The sequence below is a fragment of the Harpia harpyja genome, chromosome 1, assembly GCF_026419915.1.
Source record: "Harpia harpyja isolate bHarHar1 chromosome 1, bHarHar1 primary haplotype, whole genome shotgun sequence".
Taxonomy (NCBI): Eukaryota; Metazoa; Chordata; class Aves; order Accipitriformes; family Accipitridae; genus Harpia; species Harpia harpyja.
This window is the reverse complement of record NC_068940.1, coordinates 24,971,463-24,993,526: the sequence shown is the minus strand read 5'-3', so window position 1 is coordinate 24,993,526 and position 22,064 is coordinate 24,971,463. Positions and strand designations below refer to the sequence as shown.

Here is a 22,064-nt window from a genome sequence, read left to right as displayed (position 1 = left end):
TTGGTTTTCTGGGTTTTTTGGCTTGAATTTTGAATATTTGTCTTACTGAACTACATTCGAGTTGGATTCCTTTTTCCTGATAGGTGTGCAGCGTGCTGGAAAGCCTGGAGCAAGAATACAAGCGAGAAGAAGACTGGTGTGGGGGAGCAGACAAACTCGGTCCCAACTCTGAAACAGATCATGTTACTCCCATGATAAGCAAACACCTGGAACAGAAGGAGGCGTTCCTAAAGGTAAGGTTTGCCATTTTTTTGTGGTCTTCTGTGTCTTGGAAAGCATGCAGTCAAATGCTCAGTCTTACAGTGCTGAAATGTATGTGGAAAGCAACAATGCCCATTCAAGAGCTACAGGTATGTCCCAAACTGCAAAGATGTGTGAAGTGGCACGTTAACTGCTTGTGACAGTGATTAGGAGAATAATGCCAAGTGCATAAAATTGTAGCCAGTTTTATAAATATATTTCCTGTTGAACTTCAATAGATGTCAGGTCCCCCACTGTGACTGAAGAGGAATTGGAAATCACTGCTTTGAGCAACTGTCATTCTAAAGAATGCTTAAAGGCTGCTGCTATGGAAGAGAAGTGACAGTCACATGGTGCCATTGCTGCCTGTGCATCAGAGCTTTCAGCTGTACTTGGATTACAGTAGAGTATGGAAGGAGGAAGTTGCTAGACAAGCATCTGGGAGTAGTTGGGTTTGTGTAATAGTTTTTGTTCCAGCTAATGTCCTAGTGAAGGTAGTTGATCATACTGAATAAATGCGTAACGGATGCTTGCAAAGCAGTGTAACTAACCCCATAACCAAAGGAATTTTCCAGCATCACCTTGAAAGACCACTAAGAGTGTAAAACTCATTTTTATTAAAAGCTTTTTTGTTCTCAGTGCACAGATGAGAACATTCAAAAACATAGACTCATAGAATGGTTTGGGTTGGAAGCAACCTTAAAGATCACCTAGTTCCAACCCCCCCTGCCATGGGCAGGGACACCTTCCACCAGACCAGGTTGCTCAAAGCCCCATCCAACCTGTCCTTGAGCACTGCCAGGGATGGGGCATCCACAACCTCTCTGGGCAACCTGTTCCAGTGCCTCACCACCCTCACAGTGAGGAACTTCTTCCTTACACCTAATCTAAATCTACCCTCTTTCAGTTTAAAGCCATTACCCCTCGTCCTATCACTACGCTCCCTGTTAGAGTCCCTCCCCAGCTTTCCTCTAGGCCCCCTTTAGGTACTGGCAGGCTGCTATAATGTCTCCCCGGAGCCTTCTCTTCTCCAGGCTGAACAACCCCAGCTCTCTCAGCCTGTCTTCATAGGATAGGTGCTCCAGGCCCCTGATCATCTTGGTAGCCCTCCTCTGGACTCACTCCAACAGGTCCATGTCCTTCTTATGTTGGGGGCCCCAGAGCAGAACACAGTACTGCAGGTGGGATCTCATGAGAGCAGAGCAGAGGGGCAGAATCCCCTCCCTCGACCTGCTGGTCACGCTTCTTTTGATGCAGCCCAGGATACGGTTGGCTTTCTGGGCTGCGAGCGCACATTGCCGGGTCATGTTGAGCTTCTCGTCAACCGAAACCCTCAAGTCCTTCTCCGCAGGGCTGCTCTCAATCCACTCATTGCCCAGCCTGTATTTGTGCTTGGGATTGTCCTGACCCGCATGCAGGACCTTGCACTTGGCCTTGTTGAACTTCACAAGGTTTGCATGGGCCTACCTCTGAAGCCTGTCAGGGACCCTCTGGATGGCATCCCTTCCCTCCAGCGTGTCAACCGCACCACGCAGCTTGGTGTCATCAGCAAACTTGCTGAGGGTGCACTCGATCCCGCTGTACACGTCACTGACAAAGATGTTAAACGACACTGGTCCCAATACCGACCCCTGAGGAACACCACTCGTCTCTGGTCTCCACTTGGACATTGAGCCATTGACCATAACTCTTTGGTGCGATCATCTAGCCGATTCCTTATCCACCAAGTGGTCCATCCGTCAAATCCATGTCTCTCCAATTTAGAGGCAAGGATGTCATGCGGGACAGCGTCGAATGCTTTGCACAAGTCCAGGTAGGTGATGTCAGTTGCTCTTCCCTTATCCACCAACACTGTAAAGCTGTCGTAGAAGGCCACCAGATTTGTGAGGCACAATTTACCCTTAGTGAAGCCATGTTGACTGTCACCAAGGACCTCCTTATTTTCCACATGCCCTAGCATAGTTTCCAGGAGGATCTGCTCCATGATCTTGCCAGGCACAGAGGTGAGACTGACTGGCCTGTAGTTCCCTGGGTCTTCCTTTTTTCCCCTTCTTAAAAATGGGGGTTATGTTTCCTCTTTTCCAGTCAGTGGGAACTTGCCTGGACTGCCATGACTTCTTAAATATGATTGATAGTGGCTTAGCAACTTTATCTGCCAATTCCCTCGGGATCCATGGATGTATCTCATCAGGCTCCATGGACTTGTGCACCTTCACGTTCCTTAGATGGTCTTGAACCTGATCTTCTCCTTCAGTGGGCAGCTCTTCATTCTCCCACTCCCTGCCTTTGCCTTCTGCGACTTGGGCGGTGTGGCTGGAGCACTTGCTGGTGAAGACTGAGGCAAAAAAGTCATTGAGTACCTCAGCCTTCTCCACATCCCAGGTAACCAGGTCTCCTGTTTCTTTCCGGAGAGGGCCCACATTTTCCCAGTCTTGCTTTTATCACTGACGTACTTATAGAAGCTTTTTTTGTTGCCCTTGATGTCTCTGGCCAGATTTAATTCTATCAGGGCTTTGGCTTTCCTAACCTGATCCCTGGCTGCTCGATCAATTTCTCTGTATTCCTCCCAGGCTACCTGTCCTTGCTTCCACCCTCTGTAGGCTTCTTTTTTGTGTTTGAGCTTGTCCAGGAGCTTCTTGTTCATCCGTGCAGGCCTCCTGGTGTTCTTGCCTGACTTCCTCTCTGTTGGGATGCACCGTTCCTGAGCTCGGAGGAGGTGATCCTTGAATATCAACCAGCTTTCTTGGGCCCCTCTTCGCTCCAGGGCTGTATCCCATGGTATCTGCCAAGCAGATCCCTGAAGAGGCCAAAGTCTGTTCTCCTGATGTCCAGGATACTGAGCTTGCTGTGTGCCCTCCTCGCTGCCCTAAGGATCTTGAACTCCACCATTTCATGGTGACTGCAGCCAAGGCTGCCCTTGAGCTTCACATTCCCCACCAGCCCCTCCTTGTTGTGAGAACAAGGTCAAGCATAGCACCTCTCCTTGTTGGCTCCTTTATCACTTGGAGAAGGAAGTTGTCATCAATGCATTCCAGGAACCTCCTGGATTGCTTATGCCCCACTGTGTTGTCCCTCCAACAGATATTGTGGTGGTTGAAGTCCCCCATGAGGACCAGGGCTTGTGAATGTGAGGCTGCTCCTGTCTGTCTATAGAGAGAGGGCCTCATTTGCTCGGTCTTCCTGCTCAGGTGGCCCGTAGCAGACCCCCACCATAATGACACCTGTCCCTGCCGTCCCTTTTGTCCTGACCCAGAAGCTCTCGGTTGGCTCCTCATCCATCCCCAGGCAGACCTCCGTGCAGTCCAGCTGGTCATTGACATAGAGGGTGACAGCCCCTCCTTGTCTCCCCTCCCTGTCCTTCCTAAAGAGCCTGTATCCTTCCATTCCAATGTTCCAGTCATAGGAGCCATCCCACCATGTCTCCGTGATGCCAATAACATCATAGCCCTGCAGGCGTGCGCATGCCTCTGACTTGTTTATTCCCCATGCGACGTGCGTTTGCATAGAGGCATTTAAGTTGGGCCTCCGATGAAGGTGACTTACTGGCTGGAGTGGCTGGAATTCCTTTGTGCTGCTCTTCAGGTGCTCTCCTGCTGACCTGTGATCCCTCTCCAGGCTCTGGGCATCTGTTGCTGGCACTGGCATCAATAAGATATTAGCATAGCTCTAAGTATACTGTCAAATAGATCTTTCTGCAGCTGGCATGTGAGTTACCAATCTTTGTTTTAAAACAATATGAGAAATGACTTAGTGTCTTTGTTACTGGACCAAACCATCTACCTTTACCTAACCTTTTAAAGTAGCATTTCATGTTCTGCTTATTAAAAATAAGGCAGCCAGCCCATATGTAGTACTTGGTGTACATTAAGATGAAGGCAGCAGCTGAGCTGAGTGTTGGCAATACAGTGGCGAGGACTGAAAGCTCTCAAGGCCTTGTCTTAATATTTTAAGAGCGCGTCTTAATATTTTAGCACTTTTGGTTTCACTTCAGTGGAGTGTTTACTTTTTGTTTAAAGTACTGGTGGATGTTTTGGAATATCTGGGTGAGTATGTAAGCACGTGCACTCTGTTTACGCAATAACTAACTTCAAGTGGCACATGGCACATACACAAAACAAACTTCTCTGTGAGCTCTGAGTCATGGTGAATGCTCTAGAGCAGGTAATTACTTTTCAGGATCTTCAGATAAAAAGGAATAGCATTTTGTTTGGGTTTTTTGGTTTTTTGTGTTTGTTTTTTTTGTCCCCTGACGGATAAGTAAGGATTAACCGCTGTTTGTTGGGAAAACTATTTCAATGGTTGGGTTGGCTTACTGTAGAAGGATTTAACAAGTAATGCTTTCTAAAACTGAAGAGGGTGGGAAGTGCACAAAAGGGGGGTGAGGAAGGTCCTTCATCTCTTTCTGGATGTATATTTGCATCTTCAAATAAAGTAATACTGCTGACTCTCTAGGCTTGCACGCTGGCTCGGAGGAATGCTGATGTCTTCCTGAAATACCTGCACAGGAACAGCGTAAACATGCCAGGGATGGTGACACACATCAAAGCACCTGAACAACAAGTCAAAAGTAAGGGGTTTCTTGTTCTTTTTTTCTCCAAAGAATGTGATCATCATGTGCTATGGTGTGTGTGATGGTGGGGGAGTGATGCCTGCCCAAGTGGAAAGGGGTCTGTCAGGCTTAACAGGAAATAATTGAAGTTGCTCGCCCACTTTGAAGGAGCTGCCAGTCATCAAATTCTCTTATACCCAAATGAAGCTGCTTTGAATTTATTTATCTCCTGCTTACACCTAATCTTCTTTCAATTTGAGACTCAGATGTGCTGCTTTTGTTGAGAAAATAAGATAGTAAACTTCCACATGATAATGTCTGGTCTGAAGCCAAATGAGAGCTGATCACTGTAAGCTTACTCAGTGTGTTAGCATGGTGCATTCTGTGAGTTCCTTGGGAGTGCCAGCATGATACAAGATAATCCCTTGAATGATGCCCTTGGGCCCTTCATATAGTTGAATCAGTATTAAGGAACTTCATGAAGTATAGGATAACTGACATCATGTTTAAGTTAGATGTGTAGATAGGTAGTCGCTGAGGTGAGGCAGGAAAGAACTATTACATGGGGCTTGGCTTTTGCTAGGATTAATTCAGTGTAGTGCAGCTTTAAAGTGTAACATGTGCTGTGGGGAATGGAGTAGAGAGAGAAATCTGTAGGGCTTTCAGGGACAAAAGTACAGCAATTAATCGGGTATGCATAACTGATGGGTGAGGTAGGCAGAAAAGAAATCAGAGAGATTCAAAAATAAATATTGCATTTTACTAATTTATTTGCCGGTCGTATTGTACTCAACGTGTTGTGAAGCTGTGACTGAACGCTTGGGCCATGCTACAGACTCAAAACCGGAGAAGTCTGATTGTCTAATTAATTGCTGTTTGCAGCTACCCAAAGGGGAGTTATGCAGAGGATGGAGCCAAACTCAGAGCAACATGGCAATAAGACCAGAGGAAAAAGTTGCAGCAAGGAAAATGAATGGATATAAGCAGAAAGCATTACAGCAAGAGCGAGAAAGCACTGAGTAGAGCAGGTAGCCCAGAGAGGTAGTAGGATTTCTGCCCTTGGGAATTTTTAAAACTCAGTTGAACACGCCCCTGAAAAACTTTGGAGTTAGTCCTGCTTTGAGGAGGAGATTGGAACAGATGGCCTCCAGAGGTCACTTCCACTCTAAATTACTTGATGTCTCTATTACAAAAGAACATGCTCACTGCTTCACTTTACTACAAGGGGAAAACAGTTTGTGTTAAACCTACCCATGTATCTGACAGTACTCAGATTGAAAGTCTTCCTGTGTTGAATTTTTTCTGTTGGAAAGATAATAGGGTATTGGTCATACTTTTCACTCTGAGGAAATATTTGGATTGTGGCAGTTGAAACTGAGCATGTAGAGCTAAGACAAAAGATTGTTTTTCCTCTGTCCCCAAGGCATCAATGTTTATAGAGCTGTACAAGACAAAATCTCAACACAAATGCTGACAGTATCAATAACTGAAGTGGTGCTGACGTTTGTCACTTAGCTCTTCTCTTAGTAGTAGACACAGAAAACAAAGCAGAAGCAAGCAGGAAGTTGTAGCTACTGCACTTACTGAGTATAAGAGAAAAAAATGTTAGGGTTATTAGACAGACTTTTTCAAAATTCAGTTTTGAATTCTGTTTAGAAACAGTCATTCTGAGAAAGGTAAATGTGTTCAGATGAGGGAAGAGTAGAAAAGTCTCTGCTAATATCCTTAATAATTATATGTCAGAACCATAGTGCTATGCATGTTCTGTGTACATTTAAGATCCTGGATGAATGATACATGTTTAAAAAGCAGCAAAAAAAGCAACAAAAATCCCCAAGCAGGAAAAAAATAAGCTATGTGCTCTAACGCTTTTTCCCCTATAAGCCATGTAATATATGCTTCTGAGAATTAAACATGAGTCAAGATGAAACCAGCAAGGACTCCTTCCTTTTAGGTCTCAGTGGTATGGTGGTAGCTGACCAAATTATTTAAAAGTTCGCTCTGATCTTCCTGTTCAAATACGCATGTAGGGAAAAAAAATCTCTTCTCATTTCTATTCTAAATAGATAGAGAAAAAGAATAATAGGGTGTTTATTTTAGTTTGGTGAAATAGAGGTTACATGTGTTTTGCTGGACCATTACACACTCATGCTCAGGTGTATGCTTGAAAAAGTGTCAGACTGTGATCAGTATATAGTATATAAATGAACGCTTTAAAAACTTCAGTAACCCTTGAGTTTCTGCAGAACTGCTGAATGATTTTCAAAAACCTCATTGAGTGGCATACTTGATCCTTATTCCCAGCTGCAGATTATGGTATCTAGAAAAGCAGTGTCTTAATCTAGGCAAAGTTTAACTAAGCACATGCTTCATGGGAAACAGGAATCACAGTGGTACTGAACTCTGAGAGGTGTCCTTCTGTCCCTTCATGCCAGTGTAAATAATTTCCTTGACCTGCAGTTAAGAGTATCCAAATATTGTATCAGACATGGTGCCAAAGCTGAATTTTAGGAAGGATTTGTGGCCTAAAGCTGTGCTGTGGCAGGTGGATTCAGTAGGTGATGATAGCTGTAAGCTCAGAAACTGAGCATCTTCATCGTTGCTTCTGCTGCTAATTTTGCGTGCTGCTTCGTTACCTTTGTCTCTGCTGTACAGGCTGTGACTGAACACAGTACAGGAACTTGTCTAGTGGTGCTTGTATTTTTGGATAGGTTGATAGAGAGTGCAGGATGCACAGGGACAGCTGAAAGCTCTCCGAGCCTGGAGAATAAGCTGAAAGTTTAGGAAATAATCCTAACAAATGTTGGAATCAAAGAAAATAACAACAGGGTCTGTAGTTCAGAAGGCTTGCGATAGAGCTGCTTATCCAAACCTAGTATTAAATATTGATGTTCTATAACTTCGAGTATTTTCTAGAATGTTGTTTCTCTTCCTAGTCAGTCCAAGAAATTAATGGCAGTAACATTAACGGTGCCCAGCCAAATATCTCTCACTGGCTTACCATCTGTATCATGTCCTGACAGAACAAATGCTGTTCCAATTAGCTAAATTCACCTTGCTTGCTCTTTGTCAGAACTACCCCGCTTGCATCGCTATCAAGAGGTTGTGTTTTATATGGTGTGTCCAGTTGAAGGTATTGCATTGTATAAAGGTAACTGTGTTCCACCTCTCGCCCTGAAATCTGGCATATATTCTGAGCAAGCTTTCTGGAGGTGGCATAAGGCAGAAATAAAACTGAGAAAGCAGGTGAGGCTCGTAGCAGATCAGCTCATGGCTTGGCTAAGGGACAGGTCAGTTGAGGCATATTTGAGGGTAGCCTGCCCAGTGGGAAGAAAACCTTGGCCACAGCGACCAGATTCCAACCAAAAACAAGTCCTGGGTGATCTCAACGCTCTGTGGCAAGTGGGAATACGGCGCTTCCGAGCAGGAGGCTGTTGGCAGTGATGCAGACAGGTTTCCTGATCCTCGGAGTGGTTGTAATGGGTCCCAGATCACTGATAGAGAGAGATGCTTGCTTTTCCCCTCAGGCTCCCTTTATTTGAGCTTCTCTGTCAAACTGGTTCTCGGAGATGTGAGCTTTTGGGATGTAAGGCATGGTGGACGTGGAAAGTGGGGCAGGGGAATGCAGAGGCCTTGAGAGGCTTAGTGCCTGATAGCTTCCATTCATAATTACAGAAAATAGCCAGCGGTGGGTATAAGTAGAAAAGTGGGTAAAGTGAGCTTCACAAGAAACTGCTAGGATTTCTTTGTTTGGAGAAAAAAAACCCAATAAACATTAAAGAAGCAGAGTTCAGATAAAATCTTCTGCATATTGTAAGCAGAAGATCTTTGCTATCCAGGAAGAATTTATAAGCGAGACATGTGGAATTGCAGGTTAGCGGTGGAATTTGGATGCGACTTCTCAGTGGCAGGCAGTTTCTGATACTCAGGAATGGAATAACAAATTGTGGAATTAATTATTTGATTACCTGGAAGTTCTCTCAAGGCTCAGTGAACACTCATATTTGAACAAGTCTACTTATTCAATTATACTGCTGTTGGTTTTGATTTTTTTTTTTTTTTGCAGCGGAATTACAAACTTAGTAAAAGTGTATTTTTTTATTACTTGGGTTTCTGTACATTTAATATCTGCTTATGTTGCATTTGTTCTTGTAGTGACCTAAGTTTGTTTGTTTGTCCATATGTATTAAATTATTAAAATATTTGATAGGAGACTGGTATATTCAGAAAAGTTACTTTTTATTGTGATTAATATGAGATTTTAAGCATGTTGTGATTACTTGCGCATGCTCATTTTTTCTGAGGAAACCCCGTCAAGAACCATATTTATCAGACTACATTTTCAATTCTGTTATAAGCAGTGGCAGTCCCCCTATGAAAAATATTTGACAGAAAAAAGGTGTCAGTAGTAAGTTTTAATTGCATCTCTAGTTTCTTTAGCCAACATTTCTGTAAATAATCATGAAAAAGGAACACTGTGTTTCATAAATATCAGGGAAAAGAGCAAAACAAAGCGTAATAGAAAGAATAAGTGTATTGTAAATTCTACAATACAAAGCACTTTATTCTGCTGATTTTAAGGTGATATTTCAAAATTGGTTGTCATAACCTCTGTTGAAACTACTTTGATTTCTTCAGATATCTTGAATGAACTCTTCCAGAGGGAGAACCGTGTGCTGCATTATTGGACCATGCGTAAAAGACGTCTTGATCAATGCCAACAGTATGTGGTGTTTGAAAGAAGTGCCAAACAGGTGAGGGTTTTATATAAAAATCCTCTTCAATGTTATTGAGGCTTGACATACACTGACTTGTCCCACAGTAACAAATTTGCCATCAACTTCAGTATTTCACATGGCTGAAAGATCAATGATTAAAATAGAAAGTAAGTGAAATTACTTGCTTTCCTTTTAATACGGAACAACTTAATCCATTGAGGCAGGTTGTCTTTAGTGCTGTAACTTAAAGGTACTGTTTTGCTTCTGCCAGCTTGATCTCGTACTGGCAAATCTCATTTCTGCGAGCTTGTGTTTGACAAATTGTTACGCTTGTTAACTTTTACTCACACACCTAATTTGACCAGGGAAATAATCAGCAGCAACATTTTTCTCAGATGGGGGGGGGGGAACATCTAATTAAGTTGATTGGCAGTTCTAGAAAAATGGCAAGTTGGATAACTCATTAAACAATAATAACTGAATGGCTTTGGGTTTGCAATTCTGCGTGTACTTGGTTTTGTGGTTTCTTGCATGGTAGATCCACCTCTTTGTATTTTGTTGAATTTATCAGTCTGGAAAGAACTATTAAGTAACTACCACACACAGAAAAAGTCCCCCTCACTAATCAAAACACAAGCCATAAAAATAAGTAAGGGGTTCCAAGGCAGAATTAGTAACTGGAATGATCTGCATTGGTTTTTTTCCTACTTTTTTTTTTTTAAAACTGGATATAGGACAAAGAAAGGAAGCTATCTGTTCCTGTTCTACAGAGAATGACACAACACCCATAGTGTGAAATATAGTTAGATCTACTTTAAAGGCCTCAAAAAAGTAATTTTTTATTTCTTTCTGACAGCCAATGTAGCCAGAGGCTTAAATACTAGTGGTCTGTTTTGGTCTCTTGAAAGATTTCTAGTCTGTCTTTCATGCTTTCACAAAGAATGTAATGCAAGATAGATCTTGGAGTGAAGTTAAAGATTAATACCTCTTTAAAACACCACCACCCCCCCTTCCCTCCACCCCACCCCCACCCACCGCTTTTGAATAACCTTAACTCCAACCTCTGCCAAGCACATGACCTGCTCGCTTTTGTATAGAGATTACTGACTAACAGTGAAACACTGGAGATAAAGATCTGTCAGCATTTTCATTGTAAATCCCATTTTTCAGCAATCACCAGTTCAGTCATCAAAAAGCAAACCAAATCGTATATGGACTCCACACTGATTAGCCAAAAAATGGAAATGTTGCTGTCTTCATTTAGATTTTTGTTTAGAAGTTGGAAGGGCCCGTGCTTTGTGCTTTCAGAACTTGGTGCTCTGCGATGGGAGCAGATACCATAGTAGTTTGCGAGGGCAATGGTAGACTCTTAAATCGTTCCAGAGTTAATGGCTCACCTGATCATTAAATTGATTTCTCCACTTCTTGTACAGTGATATGTGTCTCCAATGTACAATCCTGATCCTCACGTGAATTGACAGCTGATCTGAACTGTAGGAATTAACATGGAGATGAACTTTCTGTCATATTGTGGCTCTAGAGAGCTGCCAAAAAGTTACGAAAGGGCAACATTTGTGAAGGGAAAGGCTTTTTTGTTTATCATTCATTCCAGCATTGTGTAATAAACCCACCAAAAAAAGGTGGAGGTTAAAAAGTTAAAAATAAGAAGTATCAAAATAAATGTTGTTTGTAACGTCAGCGATAGCCATGCTTCTTGTCCATATCAGTCTTCATTTGCAAAGATTGACATTAGAATGACAAGGGGTATCATACAGGTAGTTGGTTGAAATGTCCCTTTTCTTGACATTAGTCCAAGAGTTGTTGGGTTTTTTCCATCAGTGACACTTGAAAAGTACACACGCGTCTCATCAGGCTTGCATCTGCACTTGTATGTCACTAGGTAAATGGCATCCTAGCCTTCACATTCAGTGTTGAATTTTGACGGCTTTCTACTCACTTTAGTTTTTGTACCAAGAGACAAAAGCATCCTAAGTGGAAGGAAGAGAACCAAAGTTGTTCAGTTACAGCCTTGATGAGCTTAAATTGTTGGCGGAATTACAATACAGACCTTGCCCTTTCTGATTCAGTGTAAGGTTATGCTCTTGAAAAATACGTATCTACTGTCCACCAAGATAAAACTTTTCCTGTTCTTGGTAATGGGGATGGATAAAAGGGTAAACTGAAAGTATCAGAGGTAAAAGTAAGAATGAGGACCCACTAGCAATCTACTACTTTTTCTCTTGGGGTATTACATTTTTGTCTAGTGCTGTATGTATTTACTGAAGACACAGAAGATACACATGTATTTAGTAACAAAACAGTTCTAAGCAGGCTCTATTAAACTCTTTGAACATCTGATATTGGCTTTATCAGAACCAAGAAGTTTTGCAGTTCATGTGCCTCTGCATACTGCTGTAGTAGCCTGTATTAGAGCTGCAAAACAACTTGATAATGTCAGTCTTCAGTTACATTATTTTTACTGTTATGCAGCAGTTTGAGAGGACTCTCTTTTTTTTTCCAGTAGCCAGAGAGTAGGATTTCTCGCAACCACTGAGTTATGCTTAAAAGGGCAGCAAATGTTAATGTGGGTAGGACATAGATAATAACGTGGATCAGCCTGTTTCATAATAGTGAGAGAGTAAGGTGCCAGGACGTGGAAGGGAAACAATTTTAGTTTGCAATTCTTAGTTCTTGTCTTTTACTACCTATATATACATTAAGTGGTCTAACTGATACATCTCACCATTCCTCCTCTGCTGCAGCTTTAATTTCTCCGCGTACATGTAACTACAGACCGTACTTTGTGAGGCTAGAATACATGCCAACTAAAGAGTGAAATGATAGTTATATTTTATACGCTTGGAAAGTTTAGCCTACACATTTGGCAGTCTTACATACATTTTTACAAGTTGGAAAATGCATGTTTCTGAGTACAGCTGTCCTGTGTTGCACCAAAAAAGTGATTTTTTTTTTTTTTTTGTCAGTTGGGGAGTATGTTAACAAAACTGTAGACGTAGTCAGTTAGAACCTTTTAATAGTGGACTACTATAGTCCTGTAGTAGTGGATTTCCCTGAAGTGTTCAGATTCATGTGTCAGTTGTTTAATTCTTTAAGCATTGCTTCATAGACTAAGTGAATTATTTCAGAGTTACAAACTGTTTGATATTGTAGAGGTATTAGATGATTGCCGCAAGTGACATAAGAATAACATTTACCTGTGGCCGATCTGTGTTTGTGAAATACTGATTACAGATGGTTTCTACTGGCAAAAGTACATTGCCTTCTCTCTTACTTTTCCTTCATTGTTGCTTTATTTAGGCTCTGGAATGGATTCATGACAATGGAGAGTTTTATTTATCCACACATACTTCCACTGGCTCCAGCATCCAGCACACTCAAGAGCTGTTAAAAGAACATGAAGAATTTCAGATCACAGCAAAGGTAAAATAAATAAATAAAATTATGTAAGATTTAAAAAAAAACAAAACAACTCAAGTTCCCCCCTCCCCCCCAAAAACCCCCAAGGATGTGTCCATCAAGATTTGTTTACTTGCAGTGGCTTTCTCTCTGTATTTCTGCTGGGAACAGAATAAACCAAAAGATAATCAGAAGATAATTGCTGTTACTGGAGCTCCATCAGTCCTACGTGCTGTTGATTTCTCATGACAGAATCATAGCGAGATAGCTTTAAAATATTTTTTAAAAACCTACAAACCTTGCAGGGCCTTCAATTTCTGCTTTCATATCCTCATGTCTGTGGATTACTGCATGTTCGTTTAGGATATAAAATACAGCAAGGCATATTATTAGTTATCTGTGATTTAATTAGAAAACAGTAGAAAAATCAAAGCTTTACTTGTTAGGTTACTGATTTTCTTAAAGTATTCTGTGATTCTGCTGTACCTTTTTGAGCCATGGCAGCATTATGTTTTTCTACATCTCTGGAGGCCTATACAGAGATGCAGATGTCACTTGTGAGGCTTACCAGTTTTTGCATGTGAAAGACAGGCAACTAGTGCGTGACTGAAGTACCTGAGCTTATGTAGCCTTGTTTGTCTCTGTGTTTTGTTTTGTCACCTGTTCAAACCTGTTTCCACCTCTTGGCTCTCTAGTCTTCGTAGAGAAATAACAGAGCCCGAGACAGTAAGCAAGTGTTCGTTTGTCTGAAGGACCGCCTCAAAAGAGAAGAGTCGTGGGGATGGAGTTGATCATGGGACATGTGGGAAGGGAGAAAAAAAAAAAAATCCGGAAAGAACAGAGATCACTTTTGCTTTTCAAACCGGGATTTTCTTCCGAGTTTTGTTCCAGCCTTTGTTCTGCTGGATGCCTTCCAGCATGCAGAGCACCACTGCCCGCCTTGTTTCCTCTGTCAGTCAGCAGATGACGTGGGTGCCCCTTTTGAAAGGATGTTGTTAGTGCCACTCCCTTGGCGTTTCGCTACCTGTTGGGAGGATGTATTAGCCCTTGCTAATTCCATAGTGACAAGAAATGCTCAGATGAGGAACCATTAGGAAAGAAAAAGAATTTTAAAAAAAAAAAAAGGACAAACACTGTTTATTTTCCAACTGACATAAGAGTCAAGTTTTTATTGACTGTTTTGCTTAACTCCCTGTTACCAAGGGCCCTGGCAGTACACTTTACTCTGACATGCTATCAGAGAGAGAAAGAAGTAGAGGTATAAACTCTTCCAGTGTGGATGATTTATGATTTACGTGAAAGAAAGTGCATAGTCTTGGGCAGCTTTTTAATTGGGAAAAGCACTTAGTTACAGATTTGGTGGTGGCTACTTGCTGTCTTAGTTTCTCTCAAACAACTGTATGACAACAAAACATAATATAAAAAAGACCTAAAGAATATAGTCTTAATTTGTTAAAGTGTAAAGCATGTAAGAAGACTTATCTCCATCTCAGCACTTCAGTGATGTCTACACGTTGGTAGATCCTTGAGACTGTCCAATACCAGGGCTTCAGTGGTAATGAACAAAATACCCTCTTTGGCATCAAACCCCCTTTGTATTGGTGCAAGGAGAATACCCATGCTCTTTTCAGCTTGCCTAGCAGAATTTCATCTCTGTGTTAGCTATGGAGCACATTTCTGAAAGAAAAAAAAAAATCACTTGCTTTTAGTCATGTAATAATAAAACACTAGGAAACCTATATTCATTTTATGCTATTTTTATTAGGGAAAAGATATCTCTTTAAAGGAGTTCTGGGAAGAGAGCGGAGGAAGCTAGCTCCTTTGATGGCTTCTCCAACTGCACTTAGGAGCAGGTTAAGCAAAATGACCCCCTTCATGACAGGTAGAGCTGGTAACTGTTCGATATTTTCCTGTTTTCATAGCAAACCAAAGAGAGGGTGAAGTTGTTGATACAGCTGGCTGATGGCTTTTGTGAAAAAGGGCATGCTCATGCAACGGAGATTAAAAAATGTGTCACAGCAGTGGATAAGAGGTACAGAGACTTTTCCCTGCGCATGGAGAAATACAGGACCTCTTTAGAGAAAGCGCTGGGTATTTCCTCCGATTCCAATAAATCGGTAAGAGAAATTTGAGTGTGATGACAGACAAACAAGCTTTGCTTGCATTTGATTTTAGCTATCGTTTTCTCCGGTCTCCTTCCTTAATCAATTCTTCCTTTCTTTAATAAAGAGCAAAAGCTTGCAGCTGGATATAATCCCAGCCAGTGTCCCTGGGTCAGAGGTGAAACTGCGTGATGCTGCTCATGAGCTTAATGAAGAAAAACGAAAGTCTGCCCGCAGGAAAGAGTAATAAGTTTATTTCTTTTTAATTAATGAGAATGCATAAATCAATCCTGATAATGAAACAACTGTCATGCTTGTCTGGCAGGTTAGAAATTGGATAAATGGTAAAAAAAGGGTGATATTACTCAATAGGTCCTGTTGCCATTTATTCACATGCTCGTTCTCACAGATAATTCTAGCATGTCAGAATCTTAAACTTTCAAAGCTATGTTAGACTTCTTTTAACATGCTTTTCTTCTTTTTAGAAATAATGTGAAATAAATGGGTAAGGGGAGGAGGGAGGACAACAGTTAAATGACTGTAGCAAGTGAAAAGCATTTGAGAAAAAATTGCATTTCCTTCACCGTTTCTTTTTGCACTGGTTAGTAATGGAGGGATGTTACCTTTTACGTTTCCTTCATCTGTTGTGTCTCTTCACGTTTCAGTTCTCAGATTTTTCTTGCAGCAGTGGAAAAAGCAAAAGCTGATGAGGAAAAAGATGCATTCTGGTTATTATGCATTCATAATGATCTAGCAGACTGAGATTTGATTATTCTTTCTGTTGTCACCTAAGGTTCATTATGGCTGAGCTAATTCAGACAGAAAAGGCTTATGTAAGAGACCTCCGGGAATGCATGGATGTAAGTTTTCTTTTTTTTTGTCACTAATCTTTGAAGACAGGATTCAATCCATTGCTTTCTGTTTCTTTCTGGCTTTAACAGCCAAGCATGAGTGGTTTGCAGTCATAGAACCAAATTAAGTATCTTTTCTGCTATTAAGAAGAAATTTAGAATTACATCTGATAACAGCCACTTCAGAATTCATCCTCTGTGTTTTGCTTTTGTCAGTACTGAGTTTCAGCATTTGCTCCTTTCCCAATTCATAAACGTGTGGGGTCTTTTGTTTTAGAGAGGGGAGGGAAAAAGGAGGGGTTTACTTTACTTGCTTTGCTGGCAGTAGAGAAGAGCTTGTGTTAATTCTCTTATTATCTGTATCACATGTTCTGCTACTAGCTGACTTTTTGAATAGAAATTCAAAGAGATTCCATGGAAAAGTGCCCAGTAATTGTTACGCTGAAGCAAGTCATGTTCAGTGTTAGCTGTTGCACAAAGCATGAACTTCTAGACTGCAGACATGACCTTGATAAGGAATATCCTGAAGCATTAGAGGTTGTCAGGAACACTAGGCATTTTAAATTATGAAGTCTCAGGGACACTGTTAAATTGTCACTTTTAGAACTTGGATTTTTACTGTCAAAATCACAAGGTATATTTGACACAACAGGTACTGTCACAATTGGAGATGATGATGCTGCGTGATCTTTCTCCGATTTCTCTCCAGGAATGCATGCTTACGGATACCTGGGTGCTTCTGTTCAGAGTTTATCATGACTTTTCACGCATCTTTTTTGTTCCGGGCAGACATATCTATGGGAAATGACAAGCGGAGTCGAGGAGATCCCACCTGGTATTGTAAACAAAGAACACATTATCTTTGGAAACATGCAGGAAATCTATGAGTTCCACAATAAGTGAGTGACTTATCTTCCATTTCCATACTACTGCTAACTCCAGATGATGACCTGAGGGATTTCCTAATGAAAATATTGTGCATATGAATAATGGACGCTTTTCCATAAAAAATCTAAAAGATTTCTTCTCGCATTGCTAAATTATTTTGGTTGTTGCTTTTCTGCAGCCAGGTAGGTAGACGGTTAGAAGCTGTCTTTTTCAGCCTCAGACATCTTTCAGCTTTTAAGAAATTATTTGGATACATTAAAATTTTGCTGCAATGGAAACCACTGAACTCAACAGAATACAGATATAGCACAAACATCAATTTAAGACTCTCTCATTCCTCCGGAACCCTCATTCCTGATTTCCATGTGTGACTGCTAGTGGGAAAGAGTAGGGCTCTTAGAAGCTTCTGTGGAGGTGCCCCACCATTGTTACATTTACTTGAGTACGGAGCATGAAAGAGGCTTGTCCACTATGTTTCTTCTGACTGGGAATGGTTCCTAGGCAGTTCTGTGTACAGAAGTCTTGCTCTGAATCTTCCCTCTTTGTTAATTTGTTGGCATTTGTATTGGGTTGATTCTTTGCAGTAATAAAATATACCTGCCATATTCCAGAACCTGATTTTACAGTCATTTGTATGCTTTCTGTTAACCTGAGCATCCAAAAAGCAAGTCGCCTCCATTTTCTCTTGAGATGAAGGCTAAGCTTTTCTTGAAACTGAAACAGTAGGAAAGCTTCTTGAAGGAGAACAACAGCAATTATTAAATTTTTGTGTACTCTTATGTGTTAACTGCATGTCTGCTGGATCAATTTCTGATCTTCACATCAGAATTTGTATTGAATTACATTTTATATTAGTTCTGTTATTACACATTTTTATCTATTCCTGTTCTCTTTATTTTTTTAATTCATGCTGTTGGTATGAATTACAGCAAGTTTTCTAACAGGCTTTATTCACAGGCAGTAGATCAATATCAGCTGCTGTAATGAAAATGTTTCATGTGCCTTGTACTATTTGTTTCTTTTCTACCCATAGCATATTCCTGAAGGAGCTGGAAAAATATGAACAGTTACCGGAAGATGTTGGACATTGCTTCGTTACTTGGGTAATGAAGTCAGACTTACATTTAGAAGTAACAAGGGAGATAGGAAGCATGAATGGATGGATTCTTGCTCTCAGGTCCCTTTTTAATTTGTAAAAGTAACTCTTCCTTCAAATTTGAGTAAAAGTGTATATCTTTAACTGAGGGGAAAAAAAAAATTAAGGCACTGCTGTCATATGCTAATGCTTAGCTGCTCTTGAAGTTTATGCAAGTTGCCTAAACCTGCATTCAGGTTTGGTATCTTTGTCTTAGCTATGAATAATCTACTTCTGCATGCATTGCTATCGTTTTCAGTCTTACTTGCCTGATGTATTTTCTTATGCTGCCTATTTGAATGGGAAAATAATTCTGCATAGTTCAATTTCTTGAGAGAGGAGATACGGTCTCTGGTAACTGTGTGTAAAAAGTTTGAGACAGAAATGATGCTCTCTGATAACCTGTGTAAATTTGCATTTTTTTCTGCAGGCAGACAAATTCCAAATGTATGTTACTTACTGTAAAAATAAGCCAGATTCTACCCAGCTGATATTAGAACATGCAGGAGCATACTTCGATGTAAGTACTTTGTGTCCATCTTTAAAGTATGCCTTGGCAGTTTGAATCATATACTTGCAGTTATGCTGAGTGCCTAATTTCTTAAGAAAATGCAAGTTTCCTGGTACTAATGCTGCAATTTAGTGTCAGCTTAAGAAAATCAATCCTATATCTCACATAGTTAACTTATATTGCTCAGTCGGTCTCATAAACCTGTCAAATCAAATGTAAAAAGTCACTGTCACATATCAGAGCAGTTCAGAACTGGAAGCAGGTTCTGGCAGTAACAACTGAGACATGAATCTTCAGCTCTCACAAGCACATTCTTCAAATCTTAGAATTTTGATGTGCTTAGTTTGCATTGTATGTCATAAAGATGGAAATCTTTGTTAAATTTTGGGAGCATCTTTAAATTGTAATTGTATGTAGTGGTAATTCAGTTCACTGCCATTGTTCAGAGCTGCTAAACCAACCACCTCGCTTATTCAGTCCCAAGGTTACTTGGTCTATGTGTAATATTCCACTTAAGAAAGGACCAAAATGTAGCAGCTGTTAGAGGCTTTAGGGCGGAATTTTGGCCACGCTGAATGAGTTTTGGTTGAACGTGTATTTACAGATGATTCAATTAGAGTGCTCTCTACCCCTTTTTGTTTCCTTCTCCACTGTGCTGAGCCACTAGCTGTGTAATGACACTACAGATTTTTTTAGAATTGTTTGTAGAAGTAGAGGGAAGGACATAATGGAAAACAAACAAAAAAATCCCTGAAGTTTTTGGGGTTAATTTCAAAAGTCTATCACTGAGGATATGGGGATTCTAAACACTGTGAGGTAAAGCCTTTCTGTGAAGCCTCTGTTAAGTTTTCAGTGTTTTAAGAGGAACAGGTAAGTTACAGGAAATCAGGCAGATATGACTAAAAAAAAAATCAAAGAAAAATTTAGTAAATACTATTTTAAAAAATGACAAAGGGCTCTGCTAAAACTATGTTAGAAGTAAGTTCTTGCTGCCACCTCCAAAGGAGCACCCTTTGATCCCTCTGTTTTACCAGTGTATCCAGAGCTCTCCATCCCCTAATCCACCTAAAGTGGATTAGAAGTGTGAAGACCTAATTCTGTGCACAGGTAACTTGAAGAGCTTCCATTGATACCACCACTGGACCATGTGAAAAAGTCATGTGTATCCCATCTTGGGAATTTCCGATACCATAATCATGGTTAGAAAGCATATAGCTGCGGTGCATAACTTGCTGTTTGAAACTATGTGGTTAAAAATCTATCCCATGCAGTGATAAATGGCAAACACTGGCCGTGAAGTTCAACCACGGTCAGTACTTGGAATCTGTAGTTATCCCATCTAATTATCATCTAATTCTATTTTCCTCCTTTAGCTTTGTGGAGGACATTCTTTTTTTGTTTTTAAGGGGCCTTTTTGTTTTGAAGTGATCGGTAACCTTTTTCCTTTCGTTAGAAAATGTTATTTCGTGCTCCCCCTTGTGGGACAAGATGTTTTCTGTGACCATGAACAGTTATACTAGCAGGTGATGCGAAGAAACCTTCACCTCAGCCTTCCTGTGGTAGTCCTGGCTATTCCCTGGAACACTGAAATCTGTTTTCTTTTCTCTCTTGCGAGTAACAAAAGAAATACAGATTTTAATTAAAAAAAAAAAAAAAAAGTTGTTGCCACATGTTTGCTATCCCTAATCGTTGCTATTTGTATTTAGGTTTGTTGAAACACTTCACAGGTACCCTTGGAGCTAATAATCTTTTGTTTGTACAAAGTGAGCAGGCAGATGCACAACATAACCATTTTCTGTGGCTGGAATGTCTTGTCATCCTGTCTTTTTTTTATTTCTCCTTGCTAAAATAGAATTTGTAGTTCATGTATATTATTGCATAGCCCTCAAAGCTGTCCGTATCTGAGTGTTGGTGCTCACAGTCCTCAAATGTTTGCTTTTTTCATGTAGGAGATACAACAACGACACGGACTGGCCAACTCTATCTCCTCTTACCTTATCAAACCTGTCCAAAGGATAACAAAATACCAGCTTCTTTTAAAGGTCAGTATTCAAAGTTCTTCATCTGATTCTGCTGTTCTGAAGAAGGCAAAGCTCTTGCTGAAATCAGGAGGGCTGTTTTACTCTGCACTCTGAGACTACAGCATCCTAGGCAGCCTCAAATATTGCTGCGGTGTTTTTTAGGAGACCGTTGAAAATGAAAGAAGGCATAAATAAGTAACTTTTTGCCCAGACTTCTCTAAATCAAAAAAGATACCTTTCTACTAATGTTTACTGAGAAAATATAATTTGCATTTCCAGAGTAAAAAAGTAATTCATGTCCATATAGACAGGCACATTTTTGTAATGGTTGCTGCAACAAATTTTGGCAAGCCATTAGCTATGTTTATGGTATTAAGTACTGTAAAATATATACATTTTATAGATTTATTTATATAAAACTATAATATAAAATATTTATAAAATATATTTATATGTGTGTGTATATACACACACTCACTGAGTACCTGTACAGCTGTTGCACAAACAGTTGTTACTTGTAGCGTTGCATGGAAATGTCAAGTAAATAGTAACTGTTAAAATAAACAAAACTTTTGGAAACCTGTAGTTAGAGCTTTCACTCAGTGGACAGATGTCTTGTTGACTGAGCAGCAGTGTTCTTGAACTGTGCTGGGTCTCTGTTAGGTTGCATTGCTTGTTTTGCAATAGCTGCCTACAAAAGTACTGTAACTGATCTGTCTCTCCCCCTTTTACTTGAGAACTGCCATGGATGGTTGTTTTTAAAATCTCTGAAAAACATTGCAGGCTATTTCAGGTCAAGTTGCATGGAAACAAGTCTGTCATTTTTAACTGAAACATATTGTCTGTTCTCCCCTTGCAAAAAGGTGCAACTTAAGTTGTAAGTTGTAAATTACAGAAATTCTCTAGGCTGTGCTGTTTGAGAAATTTTGGGGTATTTATTCCAACAGTTATTTTTTTTTAATTTAAATATGCCATAGCCGCTACATAATTGAAGTGATGGTATAGATCGGTTTCACCAGTGTTTGCAGAGCCAGATGGTTTTGCTGCATAGTAAAATGGATTAATTTGGTGGTTGCTGGGTTTTCTTCTTTTTTTTTTTTTTTTTTTTTTTTTCCCCCTCCTATAAGACGAGAGATGTAAAACATGGAAGGGTGGAGAGCCCGAAACTTGCATGGTAGCGGAAACATTTTTACAGTTCTAGAAGTTCTGCTTATTTTTCCAAATGGTATTGAAGCTGCTCGTCTCTTGTGCCTCCTGGAGAATATTTAGTTACACTCACTTTTCTGTGGAGTTGTAATGCAAAATTTAAGTGTGATGTAGTGTTTTGCTGTGATGATGGTATTTGCAGTTAAACAAAAATAGTGTAATGATGATAATAGTAAGAATCACCTGGCTTTCTCTTTAAAAAGAAAAAGGGAATTTAACCTGCGGGAATGAATTAAGTGGGCTTTTTGAATAATAGAAGGAACATAATATGCCCTTTTGGTTCCGTATGCTACATTTTATCTTGATACTGTTCAAATGCTCAAAGGATGTGAGGAAGTTTGAATATCAGCTCAGGCGCTGCTGTGTTAATATCTGTGGGATGTTAAATGGGCAGGGAGCTGCATCACCCTAAGTTCCACTACAACG

At 40.4% G+C, this 22,064-nt stretch overlaps 1 protein-coding gene across 6 annotated transcripts in view; it reads left to right on the top strand.

The window, feature by feature from the left end:
• The window catches only part of TRIO (trio Rho guanine nucleotide exchange factor), a 258,492-nt gene that overhangs the window by 149,653 nt on the left and 86,775 nt on the right, over nt 1–22,064 (top strand). For all 6 annotated transcript variants that reach the window (XM_052781427.1, XM_052781440.1, XM_052781431.1 and 3 more), the window contains exons 18-28: nt 84–233; nt 4,693–4,807; nt 9,428–9,543; nt 12,826–12,948; nt 14,847–15,041; nt 15,154–15,269; nt 15,820–15,886; nt 16,667–16,776; nt 17,799–17,868; nt 18,331–18,420; nt 20,361–20,453. In XM_052781427.1, coding sequence (XP_052637387.1) covers nt 84–233; nt 4,693–4,807; nt 9,428–9,543; nt 12,826–12,948; nt 14,847–15,041; nt 15,154–15,269; nt 15,820–15,886; nt 16,667–16,776; nt 17,799–17,868; nt 18,331–18,420; nt 20,361–20,453 — 1,245 coding nt within the window. The remainder of the gene's footprint in view (nt 1–83; nt 234–4,692; nt 4,808–9,427; nt 9,544–12,825; nt 12,949–14,846; nt 15,042–15,153; nt 15,270–15,819; nt 15,887–16,666; nt 16,777–17,798; nt 17,869–18,330; nt 18,421–20,360; nt 20,454–22,064) is intronic.